This window comes from Leptosomus discolor, chromosome 4, assembly GCF_034619465.1.
Source record: "Leptosomus discolor isolate bLepDis1 chromosome 4, bLepDis1.hap2, whole genome shotgun sequence".
NCBI lineage: Eukaryota > Metazoa > Chordata > Aves > Leptosomiformes > Leptosomidae > Leptosomus > Leptosomus discolor.
In genome coordinates this window covers 73,053,466-73,072,203 of record NC_141394.1, presented here as the reverse complement: position 1 = coordinate 73,072,203, position 18,738 = coordinate 73,053,466, and the positions used below count along the sequence as shown (strand labels likewise).

The following is an 18,738-nucleotide window of genomic DNA, read 5'->3' as shown; positions in this document are numbered from 1 at the left end:
AAAATCAATGCAGAATTGCCACAATGTGTCTTCTGCTCTACCTAGGTTAAAAAAATGCTGTTTTTAAGATGCACGTAATATTCATCAGTGATGCCATCACATAGCCTTTGTCCTTCCTCTAATTCTTTCTTTACAGATTTTCAGCCCCTATTCACAGTAATTTGGATTGTAGCTTTATTTTTGTGGAATGATAAGAACATTTATCTGGGTAATAAGAATATAGTAACATGGATAATAACATGAGAATTTTGCCAAAATTCTTTTCTGTCTTAAGTATTGTCATTCCTATGATTAAAAAACTATTGGAACTGCTGCATTCCAACTCCGTACAACTCAACATGAATTAATTCATGGGTTTCTAATTGTATGTAAACAACACTTGCTTTTGAAAATGCTTTTTTAAAAAAAAGGAAGGCACTGTAATTATCTGTAGTTTTGTCAAAATAATAGCTATGCTTAGTGTGGACTTTATTTACTGAAATTTTTCTAGTTTTATTAAACCAGAGTGACTACATTAGAGGGTGATTTTTTTTAAATTAAAAAAATATTCTGAAATAATCCGTTTATTTAGAGGTTGCATGAAGTCTTTTCCTGAAAGTTAGCAGTATTGTGCAGGTCTTACAGCTTTGAAATGATGTGTCTAATTCGCTTAGTATTCTGACAAACATCTTTTGGTGATCTCTGCCTGCTCTTTTTGAAACTTGTTTGCAAAAATCTGATTTTAAAGTTATTGTAAAGGAAAATATGGAATGCAGCGGCAAATTACAGTCTTGGATAGAATCTACCCATAAATCTAGAATATTTGATGGATTACAATAATTTATTTAAATTATTGTCATTTTAAAACAGTATCTTTTTACATTGGAATACTACAGTTTGTGTCTCCCTTACCTACCTTACATAACGTACAAGACTTTTAACTGGAGATACTTCAGGACCACACTTGTTAGCAATTAAATACAGAGTTCTTTAGTTTATCAGTAGATGTCACTAGCAGCTTTGATATTTGCTATTTAGAAAAATGAAGACAAACTATTGTCAGGTGTCTGCTGCAAATTACTTTTTGAAGTCCTGCTTGAGTGTTAAATTTGTATTTCTGTACTACTGTTTTGGTTTTTTTCTTTAAGATTAGCAGTAGTCTTCACTGTTAGGTTTCTTACGACTTTACACTTACCAAAAGGGGGGAAAAAGTCATGACATTCCAAAATTAAACTTCCAGTGTTTCCCAGCCAAGTCCTTCAGATGAAGCTCAGAAGGGCTGCACCATTGGAATGGCCGGCATGGTCCTGTCTCTCCTTTCATCAGCATGGTTCCCACTGGACCTCTCTGCACATCAGGATGCCTTGATTTTGACTGGAAACTTGCTTGCAGGTAAGGCAGAACAAGAAAAGTAGGATTATCCTGATAGTTTTTTCCATTAGCATCAGAAGGCCCGTATCTCACCCTATTCTGATTGCACGCAATAAAATACTGGCAAGATTGAGCAGAAGAAATAAAGAAGTAACTTCTTGCACCCAGAGAGTTTGAAAAGATACTGTCCCCAAGTTGCAAATTTCCTCTCGTTGCCAAAGGGAATGTGCCATATGCTTTGTACAGACTGGGTACAAAGAGCTGACATTTTTTCTGTTTTTTTTTTTTTTTTTTTTTTTTTTAAACTATGCACCTACTGCTACTGTTGGTTTTGGAAATATAGGCTCTCTTTTTTTCTATTTGAATTTCTATTTGTATAGAGATTATAACCATATATGCCTTTAAAATTTTCTGTTACTTAATTCCAAGTTTTAATCTTCTGTTTCTTTAAATAATGTGATTCCTGTTGCAGCAAGTGCTCCCAAATGCTTAAAAAATCCCTGGAGTGCTGAAGAAGATTCAAACCAAGGTGCTGCAAAACAGGAGGAACCCTGGCCAGCTCTGGCAGATCGAACTCTTGTTACTTTAGTAGAACAGCTCTTTTCTCATCTGCTGAAGGCCATTAATATTTGTGCACACGTAATGGATGATGTTGCTCCTGGCCCAGCAGTAAAGGTATGTATTAAAAATAAATAAAATTGTGTGACTTAAATACTGTTGTGATACAGACCTTCAAGGCTCTGTGTTTTAGAGTTGATGCAGGAATGATCTAATATCTCGATAATATGACTCCACTATGGGCGGTGAAAACAACATGCATATCGTTCTTCCATGTAACAGTTTTTTCTTTAGTTCTGCAAAGTTTGTAATGTTACCTTAAATTTTGAACCCTTTATTCCTGGTAATTTCACTTGAAAATTTATTCACTGGAGAGTGTATATAGCAAATGGAGCGTTGGATTGCATACTGTGGCAAACATCTGTTGAGTTTTGAGTTGGTTGGCTGGCTGTAATGTGCGGAGCTCCTTTTGGGACTAAAAATAACTTTTCTGTCTTTTGAGTATCTTGCAAAATATTTTGTCTTCTAAAACAGCTCGTATAAGGTACTTCTGGGTTTGGTTTTTTGTTTTGTTTTGGGGTTTTTTGAGGCATCTACGTGTTGAGACTGATTTAGTGACTGTAAGGCAATATTATTAGGATTAGTAATTTCTTCATATTTTAAAAATGTGAGAATGTTTTTGACACTCCTTTGTCTGGAATCAAAAGAAACTTTAGTCATGGTGCTCTAATTCCATCTCATTGCTTTATGCTGCAATTGAGAGGGAAAGTAGGGAATATATTAAACTTCTTCCTTTTCACCCAGAAAATTGATGTCCTGAACCTGAGAGCTGAGACATTTTAATTTAACTGATGGTCAAATAAAGGGGAGTTGAAACAAAAGATTAATATGCTTGTATTTGTGTAGAAGAAGAAAAGCTATTTGTGCATACAAAATTAATAAGGCTTCTTTTATTTCTAGGCAGCATTACCTTCTCTCACAAACCCACCTTCTCTTAGTCCAATTCGGAGGAAGGGGAAAGAGAGGGAGTCTGTTGAACAGGCATCTGTGCCAATGAGCCCTAAAAAGGGTGGTGAAACGAGTCCAGGTAGGCATGCTTACTCCTGTTAACCGTCCCACCTACCATCCCCACCTAAGTATGGTTACGACGTAGAGAGAAGAAATGAAACTGAGTAACTTTGTTTTCTGAAATTTTAGTTTGAAAGGCTGACAGACATACTGTCAGGAGTTCTTTTCAGTACTGCATTACAGGAAGGCAGCTGTGGGTGGTGGGGACTTCTTTACTGTTTTGTTTTTTTTGTGAAAATGAACTGTATTTTTCAGAAGCAAGGTACTTCTGAATCCTTTTCTTGACTCTTTTTCTCAACCTACTCAGATATTGACTAAAATTAAGAAGTAATTTTTGTCTGTATTTTACTGAAAAGAAGTGTAGAAGTTGCTTTGCAGGTTTTGGCAAGAGTAGCTTACATTGCTCTTGGAAACAAGATTCTGAATCTTGAAAACTGTTTTTTCTTAGTAATGAGTTAAGGAAATGGGTGTTACTTCTGTTTGGTGAATAGTACTTACACTTCAATAATAGGCCCTCTGGGTTAATTTCTGTTATCTCAGAGGGCTAGTTTCTTGGAATGCTTTTTCATTTTCTAGTTGTACAGCATGTGTTTTAAAATATGCATGTGGATTGAAAAAATTCGTGCTGTCTAATAATTCAGATATGGTAAACTGTGTTGAGTATACATGTCATGAGCACCCTAGAAAAAGTATGTTGTGTTTATCTATGATAAACTTTTAAGCTCCTAGGCAAACTGATGCTACTGGGCCTGTTCCAACAAGTAAATCATCTTCGGTAGGAAGCTTTTATCATCTTCCATCATATCTGAAGTTATACGATGTCTTGAAAGCAACCCATGCTAATTACAAGGTACTGCATGATATTGTTTGATTGATTTGGAATATGGTTTCTTTTAAACATGGCTCTGCTTGTATCCGGAGTCACTTGTTTGCCTGTGTAAACAGTTTATCCACACAAAAAAAAAGCCCTTAAAAAAAAAAATCACAACCACCACCAGTAAAAACAAAAAACAACCAAACAAAAACCCCTGGCATTGTCACCCTATTGCTTGTTTCTTTGATGTCCCTAATGCTGGTACCAAATGATGCTTCGCTGACTTGGCAATGCTGAATGGATCCCAATATCTTTTCTCTCCACAGCTGATTCCAGCTTTTTCCTCATTAGTTCAGGTCACAGAAGATGCATTCACTAGGGTCTTGGTGATCTCAATTGTACACTTCAGGCGATGTATTGTTATTACACCTGCTGTGTAATAATCCCTTCTCCATTATTTGTCAATATCCTAGGCCTTCCTGGATGCTGTAACTTCCTCAAGCTAGAAGATCCCTTTCTTTTTCTTAGTCAAAATGAAGTCCTACCTTTCCAGCATTTCATAAGGGAGTCTAAGCTGTCGGTGGTATTGATTGAACTATGCTGAAATTTTAGGCAAAAGACTGTTTTGTGTTGATACACACTTCTTTCTGTAATTGTTATCTCCTTGCAAGTAATTGTTAAGAAAAAGTGTGTGTTATACTTTTTGGGACCAGGTTACTTTGGATCTCCAGAACAGTAATGAAAAGTTTGGATGTTTCTTACGATCTGCCTTGGATGTTCTGTCTCAAATCTTGGAACTTGCCACTCTTCAAGATATTGGAAAGGTACAAGATTTTTGTGTGTTTTCTTTTGTAGTTAACTTGTCCTATATCTGTGGTCCTTGCTGGGGAAAAAGCACATATTGATTTTAAAATTGATACTGTTGAGAGACACAGTAGTCCTAGAAGTGTTTGCTGCCACAACGTTTGGTAAAGTGCTAATGTAGATTTTCTGGGCTAAATTGCTGCTGTTGAAAACTAAAGTAACTTTTTTACTGTTTAAATCTTGTGTGGAGATTATTATTTCCAGCAGAATGGTTTGCCTTCCGTCATTCTCACTATTTTAATAGATTTAAATGTACTCATGGTAAATATGCAAAATGTCAGAATGCATACTTCTCTCCTTCCTTTCCTGTGTCTTCATATTTTCCTCCTTAACTGTGGTGTTAGGCATTGTTGTATTTTAAGACTAGGAGGCAGATCCTGCATTTTTATTTCTTTACAAAATTCCAAATTTCCCTTAAATTTGTGTAATTTTACTTAGTAAAAACCCCAACAAAAACAAGTGTTATTGTCCAGTTTTCATATTAATGCATTATATAATGAAGAAAAATACAATACTTTTCTGCTTTTCTAGTGTGTAGAAGAAATTTTGGGATACCTAAAGTCATGTTTCAACAGAGAACCAACAATGGCAACTGTTTGTGTACAGCAGGTAAGAAGGTAATTTTTTTGTGTGTTACTGGAAGGTTAATCCTGATGTCCTGTGGTTACCACTTGGGTACTAAGACTGGCCATTGTTTTGAGGGAAGTGATGTGAGGAAACTGTAGCCCAGGTGGAGGAAGCAGAGGATATTTTCTTTAATTTTCATGACTTGTTCTGAATCTTGCTAAAATAAAATGGTTTCTTCTTGAACTGCTTCCAAGTCAAAAGAACTATTTCAGCTAACGCTCAGAAAACAAGTTTCTTTCCTAACTTCCCAAATATGTTCTGTGGCTAATTAACTACATCAAAAACCTGGAAAGCAAAGAACTACCTGATTTCTTGCAAGCTTCCAGTTAAACAGTTGGGTTCAAGTCATCAAAGCTTGGTTTTGGTGGGAGGTGAGCTTTAGTAGACTATTTTGAGTTGTTACATGGAAATAGCTTCAGTTGCAAGAACAATTATACGTTTTTGGGTGATGTGTGGATTGTTTCTTTTTTCCAGCTTTTTTCTGTTGTCTTGTATTTGACTACCTGATCCACAGTTTGCACTTTAACCTTTCGTCTTAAGTCACTTGGGAGGATGAGGACTCAAGGTGTTTTTTTCTGGAAATGTTAACTTTTTTTTTCTTCCCATTTCTTTAGTTATTGAAAACATTGTTTGGGACAAATCTGGCTTCTCAGTATGATGGCTTGTCTTCAAATCCCAACAAAGCTCAAGGCAAAGCTCAGCGCTTAGGCTCTTCCAATTTGAGACCTGGTCTCTATCATTATTGCTTCATGGCACCGTACACACATTTTACACAGGCCCTTGCTGATGCTAGTCTAAGGAACATGGTTCAGGCTGAGCAGGAACACGATGCTTCAGGGTAAATTTCTTCCCTTGTGATATAATGTGAACTTGAACTAGAATCTCTTTTTATTTTTTTTCATAAATGCAAGTATCACAGGGGAGCTACGTAACTTGAAATTACAGTATTGTGTATTATTTATTTCTTGCAGGCTTAAGCAGAGTAATTTGTCTTGGTATTGGGATCCTGAATGCAACTCTGTATTGGTTATCGCCACTGTGTTTTCCAAAACAATGAAATAGATATCGCTTCAGTTTTTTTAAAAGCATAATAGTTTTAAATGCCTGTATTCAAAACTGTGTTATTAATTTGCTAATTATAACAAATAGTCAGTAGTCTTAAAGGAAAGGCAGAAGGATGACTAAGCAAAGATGAGAAATTCTCACTCTACTAGATGTTTGTTCTCCTCAAATCTATGTGATCTGATCAAACTGTACTGTAGGTTATCTCTGCTCTTTCTACTAAGATACTTGAAGCAGTCAAGTAGATAAAGAAAAGTTGGCATTGGCAAAACAATACGCATCTAAGGAGAGTGTGTTTGTACATTTTTTTTTAATGTGTATGGTTTTTTCTGGTTTTTTATGGCAGATGGTTTGATGTGCTGCAAAAAGTTTCTACACAGCTGAAAACTAGCATTACCAGTGCAGCAAAACATCGTGCTGATAAGGTACTTGTATCTATGTACTCCTGAAAGAGCTGTACCTTAGATTTAAAACATTTTCCCCCCTTTTAAAACGTAATTCGGTTTTGAATCAGAGACCTGTTCAGATGTTAGATTACTTTAAAATCTCTCTATTACAGAATGCTATTCACAATCACATTCGTTTATTTGAACCCCTTGTCATAAAAGCATTGAAACAATATACTACAACGACATCAGTACAGCTGCAGAGACAAGTTTTAGACTTGCTTGCTCAACTGGTTCAACTACGAGTTAACTACTGTCTTCTGGATTCGGATCAGGTTGGTACCTCACCTTTTTTGCAAATTTGTAATACAGGGATCTCACCAGCAGGCTTAATATTTACAGAAAAATACTTCCACCAATCCACTCATTGTACTATAGGTGAAAACAAAGGAGGGTGAGACTCAATTTTCCCCCTATCCCCAACCACAAAGCTTTAGATTTCTGGTTTCTGTCGCATATGAATTACTTTCTAAGGTCTGCAACAACTGTTTAAGAACTGTTCATCAGATTGACTTCATGAATAAGATGATGTGGACGATACGATCAGTGTTGTTAAATAAAACTTCATTTACAAATAGGAATACCTTCTTTCTGTGTTGAGTGTATGAAGTTCTGTATGACTGATAGTGAGCATCATGGTTGACAACCATTATTTGATTTTAATGGTAGGGGGAAGCTAGTGGCAAATACAGTAGTCTGTGTGGTTGTCTGTACAAGCAGTAAATTTGTAACATAAAATAAAATTTAAGTGTTTTATTTACTACAGAATAATGCATCCAGGTGGGTTTTGAATATCTCCAGGGAAGGAGACTCCACAACCTCCCTGGGCAGCCTGTTCCAGTGCTCTGTCACCCTCAATGTAAAGAAGTTTTTCCTCATGTTGAGGTGGAACTTCCTGTGCTCCAGTTTGTGTCTGTTGCCCCTTGTCCTGTCACCGAGCACCACCACTGAGCCTGGCCCCATCCTCTTGACACCCGCCCTTTATTTATAAGTGTTGATAAGGTCCCCTCTGTCTTCTCTTCTCCAGGCTAAAGAGCTCCAGGTCTCTCAGCCTTTCCTGTGGGAGAGATGCTTCAGCCCCCTCATTATCTTAGCAGTCCTCCGCTAGACTCCCTCCAGTAGTTCCCTGTGCCTCTTGAACTGGAGAGCCCAGAACTGGACACAGCACTCCAGATGTGGCCTCACCAGCACAGAATAGAGGGGGAGGAGAACCTCCCTCGACCTGCTGGCCACACTTTTGTTAATGCACCCCAGGATATCATTGGCCTCCTTGGCCACAATGGCACGTTGCTGGCTCCTGGTCAATTTGCTGTCCACCAGAACTCCCAGGTCCCTCTCTACAGAGCTGCTCTCCAGCAGGTTGACCCCCAGCCTGTACCAGTGCATGGGGTTATTTCTCCACAAGTGCAGGACCCTACACATGCCCTTATTGAACCTCATTGGGTTCCTCCCTGCCCAGCTCTCCAGCCTGTCCAGGTCTCGCTGAATGGTAGCGCAGCCTTCTGGTGTGTCAGCCACTCCTTCCAGTTTAGTATTGTCAACAGCTTCTTGACTGTAATGCCTCAAATAGTGTGTCAAGTAAGTGAGAGAGAAAGTTAAAAATGTATAGACTATAGGCAAAATGTGGCATAAGTTCATGCAAACTCTGATAAGATCTAACATCAGCAAGATCCTCAAGTTCTTCTGTAACTGCAGAGGGGACACTTCATAACGTTAGAATGAACTAGAAGTATAGATGATTTTCAGTGCCTGTCTTTCTCTCCTTCTTAGACACACACTTTTATAATTCTGTCAAAATGTTTTCAAATGGGAATGAATGTCTATATATCTGTTTCTTATTCTCTTTTTAGGTGTTTATTGGATTTGTGCTAAAGCAGTTTGAATACATTGAAGTAGGACAGTTCAGGTATGAAATCAGCAAAGATCCTTTGAACGGTGCAGATTTACAACTGTCTTATTCTGAAGCATGTAATGATTAGTTTTGCTGGTTTTTTCTCCTTATGAGAAAGGGAGAGTTACGTTCTGGGCAATGTGCCTCTTTATTCTTTGGCTCCCGTGGTAGACGTTTCAGATGGTTTAGGTTCCATGTGGCTGAAGAAGTTGGGAAGTCGCATGGAAAAATAAAAAAATCTTAAGCTATGTTGTTCTGTTTCTCAGTTTGGTGTTGTAAAACCATTCCTTTGGGACACAACCCAAAGCTAAGCTTTCAGGAATTAGCTCTTCATCCCTAGGAGACAGTTGCTGAAGGGAAAGCTACTTCCTATTGTGTATTCAATGTGAATCTGTATGCATTCATGTATATCACCTAGTTTTGTGTAGTACCTAATAGAGCATAAGCAATGCAGTGGAATTGTTATTGTCGGCTGTTTCTGGTTTTTCTCACACTTTACTTTTTATGAAGAGATAAGTGGGTTTTTTGCTCTGTGGATCTTATACAGAAGTACTCCAATGTGTGTCATGTGCATTAGATAGTATGTTATATTAGTAACTGTGTAATGGTTAAAGCTTGAAAGAAATCCCTTGGAAAAAACCCATAGTAGAGGACAGGGCACAAAAATTATAGAAATACTGTATGAAAGCAGAACAACACATTCATAAAAAAAAATTACTGTAAAAAGATTAATTTTTACTGAACAGAGTTGTGCAGTTCAACCTTGACACTTATAATTTTTTGTTTTCAGGGAGTCTGAAGCAATTATTCCTAATATCTTTTTTTTCCTGGTGTTGCTGTCTTATGAGCGGTATCATTCCAAACAGATAATTGGAATTCCTAAGATCATTCAGCTGTGTGATGGTATCATGGCCAGTGGGAGGAAAGCTGTTACACATGGTAATTAAAAAAAAAAAAAAAAAAAAAAATCAGTGATAGTTCAGCAGTAAAAACAGTATTGAATACTAAGCTATAGAAAACTGTAATCAGACCGATTGTTCCAGAAGACACTAGCTTTTGAATTTTTAATACATGAAATAAGTCTCACTTAATTCCCTCAGGAAGTCTGTTGTACCCTACTAACACTCCATATTTTGCATTGCACATAATAGCAACAAAGCTTTTATTTGAAACTTTGTTAGGTAATAAGTTCTAACAACATAGCAGTACTTTAAAGGCTTTGATTTTAATTTTTAGTCCGCTTCCCTTTCTCTCCACTTTCAGCCTTTAAGTAGAAGCATCTCTCAAACTTTCTAGTGATTCTGCTGAAAAATACTTTACAAAAATATTTATTTTAGCTCTATAAGAATGGGCAAATGTGACTGTAATACAGATTTTCTACTAGTAGGCATGATTATGCATGATAAGTTTGGGGTTTGTTTTTTGTGTTTGATTTTGTTGAGGTTTTTTTTTTTAGGGATGGGTAAAACCTTTAATAGACTAAAGCAGTGTTTACTTGTAGTAGCTGAACTGTTAGAACAAGAAAACACTGTTCAAGAGTGACTTGTCTCATGCTAAACCAAACAAATCTAATTTCAGCAATACCAGCTCTGCAGCCCATTGTTCACGATCTCTTTGTGTTAAGAGGAACAAATAAAGCTGATGCTGGAAAAGAGTTGGAAACACAAAAGGAGGTGGTAGTGTCAATGCTGCTGAGACTTATTCAGTACCATCAGGTAAGAGAGGAGGACAAAGTGTCACTGTATAGAGTTTGTAAAAGGGTAACGTTGCTTTGATGGCTAAAAATGCTTCAGGCATTATTAATGATTTTTTTTATACAAAACTTGAATAGATGGACTCTGGGTGTGATATTCCATTATAGAGAGAGCATGCAAAGATTTTTGGCGATAGGGGAAAGGTTCTGCACTACAAATCTGTATTTCAAGTCAAATAATATGTGGGATTTTATAGTCAAGCCAAGGTAACAAAGCACTGAAAAGCTGCAGTTAGGATCATGATCTTGGTTGTGTGGCAGATTGAATAAACAGGTTAGTAGAAGTGTGGTAATAAATTGTGATTCAAGAAACTTGAAAGAACAGGTGTGAAAGTGGAAGAGAGGACAGGACTGAAGGTAGGAAACATGCTGAATAGAGATGATTTAGGTATTGCTGTACAATAGCAATATCTTCAATAACATTTCAAAATATTAATTCCTTGAATAAAGTAATGAAGCTGGTAGACAGTTGTTACTACTTTGCCCAAGACCTCATGGGTCTGGAAAACATGTTTCTACCTTGTAGGAGTAGAAGAATGGCTTTCTTCAATATGCTTCATTTAAAAGAAAAACATAAAAGTAATTTTAAGAGAAGTGACATAATTAACATGGGACCTTATTGCTTATTCAGGTGCTTAACAAAATTAATGTGCTTTTCCTTTTATCATGTGAAAATGGAATTCTAGTGTATGCTAAAGTAAGTAATGTATTTTCTGAGAATAGTTGGGAAAAAAGTCGGTACGTCTTGTCAAAATAATTTGTTAGAACTGCATGTTCAGATTGGGGTAATTTTGTGTATCCACATTTTCTTTTGAATTTGCAGTTTTATAATCATAAAATGACTAATATAACTTATGAAATGACACTCTGTAGACACATGATGTGAAATAGTGAATAACTTTGTTACATAAGGTACTGCAATTGCTAGCAGATCCCCTTCTGACACACTTAACCTATTAACTGCTCTTCCCACACCATCCCGCTTGTAGTTCTTATTCTGCCTTGTTCTGCTGGTGCAGTAGGTATAAACTAACCCTTGGGCAGTTCAGTTGTTCCCTGTCTGTGGCTGGGATGTTTTGCAGTGATAACCCTGTAATTTGAGAGGCTCCAAGAGCTGCAACCTTTAACTTTTTTTCTGTTAAAACTGTAGCTACCATCCATGGGGCTCATTCAGTCCAGAATCACTCCGATCTCCTTTCTCATGAGAAAGCGTTTTGGGAAGACAGTTGTCTGGCGATCTCTTTTTCTTTTTTAATTTGCCATGTTTCTGAATCTGAACTACTTGAATTTCTTTACAAGTGCTCTGTCTAACTGGTTTTCTGAACCAGATTCTTCTGTCCTGCTTCCCAGTCCACGTATTAACATTCCTGCTCGCTGTGCCTTTGGCCTGTCTGTCCTTGAAAGTGTGGTGTCTCTAACCCTCAAGCCAATAACACATTCAGCTGGTAGAAGTGGTCCTTGCTGGTGGTGTGCTCCATTATATGCTCTCCTATAAACTTTCATGAGAAAGTGACATATCACAGGTGAATGGGCTTCTTAAAAATGTCTGTTCTTTTTCCTTGACCAAATTTAAACTTTATTTGAGCTAGAGTAAAGAGTCTACATGTGGGAAACTGCTCTCTTCCTTCCTTCCTTTTTTATTGGGTATGCAATGTGATATTTAGATTTACTATCATTTTTCCAGTTGTTTGAGTAGTCTTTTGACAAATGCCATTTAAAAAGGACCAAGAAAGCATTTTTACTCTAGTTTATAAGTAACTGGAAAATTCAGGGTGGGGGCTAAGTCATAAATAAGAATGACCTTTTAACCTGAAAAGGAGGGTTTAAAAATGTTGTGTGATTTCTCAAGTGAGTTTTTTTCTTTTTGCTTTTTGGCAGATGGATGAAACAGTAAATATTTTTCCCACTACAGTATTACTTAAATGTTTCGTGTCGGTGGGGTGTTTACTTGCATTCTTTTGGACTTTCCTCAGGTGCTAGAAATGTTCATCTTAGTATTGCAACAGTGTCATAAAGAAAATGAAGACAAATGGAAAAGATTGTCCCGGCAAATAGCTGACATTATTCTCCCGATGCTTGCAAAACAACAGGTGGTTATATGAAATTTTTAATCTATAAAAATCTAAAATAATTATTATAAAGTATGTATCAATAATGGCTTTGGGTATTTGATTATTTTTTTATATGAAGACAGATTTTCTTGAAGTTGTGCTTGCCCTATATGAAAAAACAATTACTGCAAGTTAAACTGAGTCTTTGAAGCGATGAAGGTAATATTGAAATGCATGAAGTACGTGCAATATCTTTGAGGCTGTTTCCAGAAGAAGCACATTCTGCTTCTCTTACCTACCTGATTATATCAGAGCACTTATTAAATGGTGTGAAGATTCTCCCATGTTTATAGAATGTAAAAATTATTTTTTGTAACTGCAGTGGGTCTAGTTGCATTTTTTTCTTAGTGAGGAGAATGAAAAGACGTGGTCTGAAACTGCATTGATAAATCACAGAATCATGGAATAGTTGAGGTTGAAATGGACCTCTAGATATTGTCTTCCCCTCAAAGCAGGGTCTACTGGAACAGGTTGCTTAGGGCCATGTCCAATCGAGTTTTGACAGACTCTGAGGATGAAGCCTCCGTAACCTCTCTGGGCAACCTCTTCTAGTATCTGAGCATCCTCACAGGTGGAAAACAAATAAAAACTGTATTTAAATGGAATTTCCTGTATTTCAGCTTGTGCCTGTTGCCTGTCATCCTGGTACTGGATACCACTGAAAAGATTCTGGCTCTTTATTTTGTGCTTGTGTTGTCTCTTCCCCTGGTCAGATACTTGTACACATTGATAAAGATTCCCGTGAGCCTTCTCTAGGCTGAAAAATCTCAGCTGTCCCTTGTACAACAGGTGCTCCAAGCCTGTAACCATCCATGTGGCGCTCTGCTGGGCTCCCTTCAGCGAGTGCGTGTCTCTTACTGGACTGCGCATTGGGGAAGGAGAGTAGGCCCTTTGTATCTGGGAAGGAGAAAGGTTTTCGGTGCTGCTCCCTAAGCAGCAGAGGACTTGTCTTCAATAAAACTTGCTTGGAATTGGAAACACTTACGTCAAGGATAAAAAGTAAAACTAGTGAAATTGTGCCTTTAATGTTCTTTACTCCATGATGACAAATAGTTTTGCTGGCAAATTGAAATTGCTGTTGTTTTGTATGAATCTGTGCATGTGCTCAGCTATCAAATTATTTAAGCACGATAGGGTATCCAGAATTTGAATCCAATCCTTTGCTTTTTGCAGTTGATAATTTTATAATTTATCTAAAAACCTGATCAAGTAGGATGTCCTGCCTCTGCTGCAGTGTAATACCATTGTAGCTGTTCACTTTTTTGATGACTAGGAATTTTTTTCCTCTTAGTTACCTCCTTAAGTTTATTTGTGACCAGCATTCCTCTCTATAAATATGCCTGGTAGGATGTGCAGGGAGGAGAAAAGTTTTTAAATTTGATGACAAGTCAGTCTTCTGGTCTCATTCTGTGAATATGGCATATTTATCCGAATATATGCGGTATGTATATTGAATTTCATAGGATAGATTTTTGTCTGTGTTCTCAAAACTCCTGTGTAGGAAGGCCAACGATGAAACTTTAATTTACCTTTCGTAGCTTTTGGTTGCTCTGAATTTTGTACTGTAAAGGACAGCTTCATTACACTGGCTGTCGTAGAAGTGTTTAAAACATTAAATGGTAATTTTGTGTTGCAGTTACCTTTAGTGGGTAATTACAAATCAGGTTTGTGTTTTTTCTTTTACAGATGCATATAGACTCTCATGATGCTCTGGGAGTATTGAACACTTTGTTTGAAATTTTGGCTCCTTCATCCCTTCGCCCTGTGGACATGCTTTTAAGGAGTATGTTTGTTACTCCGAAAACAATGGTAAGCAATTGTTTCCAGAGAAGAAAGAATCTGATGTCTTTCATGCAAAACAAAAGAGCATATGTTTCTCTTTCTTAAATGTAGTGTTAAAGTACCTGCTGTGGATTTTAGGAAAGAAGTGGTTAGTACTGATGCAGTTTACCAACGGGGAGCACTTCATACAAGTGTGTTCTGCTTATGGATTACTTGCCTTTGTTTTGTATTTTGAAGATCAGGAATGTAGAGGAACATACTGTGACAATAAATTCTAGAGTGCAATTTAATAGGTAAATCGCATTTTTCTTATGCAAGTGTTAATACTGTTTTTATAGTTGAAAGATTGTTTAACAGAATGAATATAAGCTTGAGAGTTACCACAAGAATAGCATTTTGGAAGACCTGAACATAAAAGTTTTCCTGCTTGCTCCATTCTCAAAAAGGTCTGATTTTTATACAACAGTTAATGAAAATGTTAATTTTTTTGAATACATCCCTATGTTGTGGTGTTTAACTTCCAAAGTATTCAGTTTTCTACATTTTTGTGTTTGTGTTAGGCATCAGTGAGCACTGTCCAGCTGTGGATTTCTGGAATTTTAGCTATCCTTAGAGTTCTGATTTCACAGTCAACAGAAGACATCGTTCTATCCCGTATACAAGAGCTTTCCTTCTCACCATATTTGATTTCGTGTCAAGCAATTAACAAATTGAGACGTGGAGAAAATAATGTATCTGCACCAGAGGATCGCACTGAGGTTAAACAGGCGAAATATCTGCCTGAAGAGACATTTTCTAGGTATGTTGTCTTTCGAATAACATAAGGGAAAGAGTAATATTTCAGAGAAATCACAAATACATTGTGTAATATATACACATGTGTAGAACTGTTACCTGATAGGAATAAAGTCTGTTAATAAGTTGATATGGGAGGAGTGTGTGTGGAAGAAGGAATAATGAGATGGGCAGTAGAAGGAGGAGATAAGCAGTTTGTAGTAGGGACTTTGGGCTGTTCTGATACCTCTTCTCAGGACAAGTGGAGAACCTAATGGAGCTGTTAAAATGGGTAAATCCTGGACTTAATAAAATCTGGTCTAAAAACTTAAATGGTTAACCCTTCTTCCCTGTGTGGGGCCTGGAAGATGAGTCATTCCCTTAGTAGAAGCCCAGGTTCTGTACTAGAATTTTGGCAGCAGATGGGTTCAGATCTCTTAAGTTAGTCCTGCTCTTTATTCCCTAGCTTTAAAGAGTTGGCTTTGTCTAGTTAGCTTCCCATGCTGCTGTCCTCAGAGTGACAACCTTCAAGCAAAAGAAGCATGGAGAGATGGCAATGATGCTGTGTTGACATAATGTTTGTCATTAAAGTATTATGTTTTAATGTGGTGGGAAGCATTTGAAATAGCTATTTGCTTAAGAAAATAGGAACTTTTAATGGAACTTCAGATAGAAATAAACTGCTGTTTCTTACCGTTCAGCTCAGAGTGAGGGTGGTGGGTAGAGGGAAAAGGGGCTTCTGGACTCCCTTCATGTGACCTTATGTCCAACAGGAGTGAGTCGGGGAACAAGTATGGCTAGGAGCAAGGATGGCTTTCCTCAAATGTCCTTTTTCGTGTTTCTTTTTATCTTTTCTTTTCTTTTTTTCCACCCATGGCTGGAGGTTTGATATGGAACCTGTGTGGTAGAGTGTGGATAGATGAGGCTGTAAACAGCTGAATTACTGTGACTTGCTGAGTTACCCCTCCTCAGCGGAGCTGCAGTAACTCATTGCAAATCACTATAAAGACACCATTGCATTTTGAATGTTGCTGTGTGAGTGAGGTGGGCTGGTGTATGCATGCTGTCGTGGCTTTAGCTGATGAATAGATAACCCAGCTCCAGTATGTAATTATTGAAGTGCTTGTGAACATCTCTCCGTAACTATAGCATCATATTTGTTTTAGGTCAACCTGTTCTGGGGTAGGTAATTTAGCTTTCCATTTAGGATTAATGGACAAGGACTTCATATTTTATTTTTCGAACTTACTGAGTTTCCTAGGCAAACCTCATCTTATTCTGAAAGATGTTGCATTGTTGATTTTTCTGTTGATTGTATACATGGCTTTTCAAGGTTCCTATTACAACTGGTTGGCATTCTGCTGGAAGATATTGTTACCAAACAGCTGAAAGTGGATATGAATGAGCAACAACATACTTTCTACTGCCAGGAGCTGGGCACGCTGCTTATGTGCTTAATACATATCTTCAAATCAGGTAATACTTTAAACACTGCCTTGTGTTGTAGCATGCAGTGGCAGGGTCGTTTTTCAGTTCTGGTATTGTAGAATGTATTGAACTACTGAGAAGGAATACATAGGTGCAGAAGACATTCTGTCCTACTCAGTATGAAGAACGTCCCAGACTTTGTGCTTGTGCATGTAGGGCACGTGTTTTACATTTCTTCTGTCTATGTAACTAGTGACTTTATATCTCTGCTTGTAATGGTCTGAAATTTTCCAATCCAAAAATGTAAAGTATTCCGAATTTGTGGCTGTATTGCTCATGGCTTCTTTCAATTGGGAGGCAGGTAGGTATGTCCAGGCTTAAAATACTGAGTTACAGATGACTGGTTCAGACTCATGACAAGGTAGATTCCTGTTCTTTGTCATAATTAATAAAAATACACAGAAAATCCCCCCCCTCCAAAAAAACCCCAAAACAACAAACCAAAAACCAAACCCAGAAAAGCAGGAAGGGTAGTACTGGTCCAGCTAGCTGGTCTTGAGCTCCTTTTTTTGGGTTTCTGTCTTCTGCCTTAGGTGTCTTCTGCTAGGTATCCAATTTCTGGCCCTTTGGTAATTCCTTAGTCCTTAGCCTCATTCCTTAGTCTTATTTTCCTAATAGTGGTACTGTCTTCACTTTCTCTTATTCTTTTTTTCTTTCTTTACTATGACTGTCCTTTTTGCCTTCTGATTTTCTGCCTGCAGCTGAAATCCAACCTTCAATTACAGTAGTTGACTGTTAGAGCAATTTAAAAAGTTTTGGCACAAGTCTCTGGTTCTTCATAGACTTCCTTACAGATATGGGATAAGGAACTTTGCATTCTGTGGCCTCATCTGTAAAATAGGAGTTGGAGTACTTCACTACTTAGCAGATGCAAATAACAAAAAAAGTCCATTCAGAATACTGTTCTTAGGCATTTAGCATGATTCTGTGCTCCATTGTATCCCAACAACTTCTAATCTTTATTCTTTTTAAGCTCTTCCTACGGAGTTCAGTTATGAAGCCCTTTCTTCAGGGAAAAAAAGCATAGTTTTGTTCCTGTCATTGCTGCCAGCTGCTTCTTGCAAACATAAGCATTGTAGGTGTAGACTTAAATAAATAAATAAAGTGCCGATAGAAGTGTTCTGGGACTTCAACTGGTTCTCTGTCAAAGCTCAAAGCTTCCTCATTGCCTTGATTTAACTTTTCAGGAGTTTTACTCCTCCTCATCTTCAGTGATAGTAACAGGTAGAAAAGTGAATGGGGAAACAAATTTAATTATGTTGTAGGACTTTGTGCAGCTGTGGTGGGTGATGTTTTGTTTTCTGACTTGTCAGAAGAGAGCTTTGCTTTAAGAAATGAAGTCCTGCAAACCTAGGTTCTTGCCGCAAAGACTCCAGGGTTGTGCAGGAAGAGGCACAAAATATGTTGATAGTTACCAGAGCCTTCCTTGATCTCTGTTTTAAGCCTGCGTTAGGGCACAGGACTCTGGATGTAGTGAGTGATAGTTCTCTCTTTCCCCTGTGTCTGTTACAATAATAACTGTTTATACTATCAATTTCTGTTATGGAGAAACAAATATTATAACAAATAACTTATGCCAAGGTGACTGAGAGTAAATGATTGAATGGTGTCAAGCCAGGATCAATGAAATCAGAAAGTCAAGCTGGTGATTAAAATCAGGAAAGTGGGTTCTCCACAGTGGGAGCTGGGGTTAATGGAAGAGGAAGGCTCAGCCCATTTTGCTGCAGTGACTGGCTTCCAGGCTGCCCTGTCAGTCTTGCCAGGAGCTATGTAGAAAATTTTGTGCAAAACTAAAATTAAATATTAAAATACTCATGTAGCGCACTGGGACATGTATTGCATGATCTCTAGAAATGAATTTCATGTAAGACTACAAATCAACTCTTAAGTACTAGCAGTAATGTCCTTACCTTATATGGTGTAACAGTAGAAGGAAAGTTGTTCAGATACCTGGGCTGTATTTTCATGTCATAGCATTTTCTTTCAGGTTTAGGCTTAGGGTTAACTAAGTGCCTGGTTTTGTAATACTTTTTTGTTCAGTTAAAACCTCTATAATTTTTTTCTATTTAAGTTACATTCTCCTAACTACAGGTGCAGCTTATAGTGACTTGTGTCTGGGTACATAGACTAAGGTCTTGTCATTTTTAACC

At 37.5% G+C, this 18,738-nt stretch overlaps 1 protein-coding gene across 1 annotated transcript in view; it reads left to right on the top strand.

The window, feature by feature from the left end:
- HTT (huntingtin) overlaps positions 1-18,738 on the top strand; it is a 91,213-nt gene that overhangs the window by 38,153 nt on the left and 34,322 nt on the right. Inside the window, exons 25-40 of the mRNA XM_086464170.1 lie at positions 1,220-1,371; positions 1,823-2,025; positions 2,869-2,995; positions 3,699-3,826; positions 4,504-4,614; positions 5,186-5,263; positions 5,896-6,119; positions 6,690-6,768; positions 6,903-7,064; positions 8,640-8,695; positions 9,471-9,619; positions 10,259-10,395; positions 12,407-12,523; positions 14,231-14,353; positions 14,887-15,125; positions 16,434-16,576. Coding sequence (XP_086320296.1) covers positions 1,220-1,371; positions 1,823-2,025; positions 2,869-2,995; positions 3,699-3,826; positions 4,504-4,614; positions 5,186-5,263; positions 5,896-6,119; positions 6,690-6,768; positions 6,903-7,064; positions 8,640-8,695; positions 9,471-9,619; positions 10,259-10,395; positions 12,407-12,523; positions 14,231-14,353; positions 14,887-15,125; positions 16,434-16,576 — 2,228 coding nt within the window. The remainder of the gene's footprint in view (positions 1-1,219; positions 1,372-1,822; positions 2,026-2,868; positions 2,996-3,698; positions 3,827-4,503; positions 4,615-5,185; positions 5,264-5,895; positions 6,120-6,689; positions 6,769-6,902; positions 7,065-8,639; positions 8,696-9,470; positions 9,620-10,258; positions 10,396-12,406; positions 12,524-14,230; positions 14,354-14,886; positions 15,126-16,433; positions 16,577-18,738) is intronic.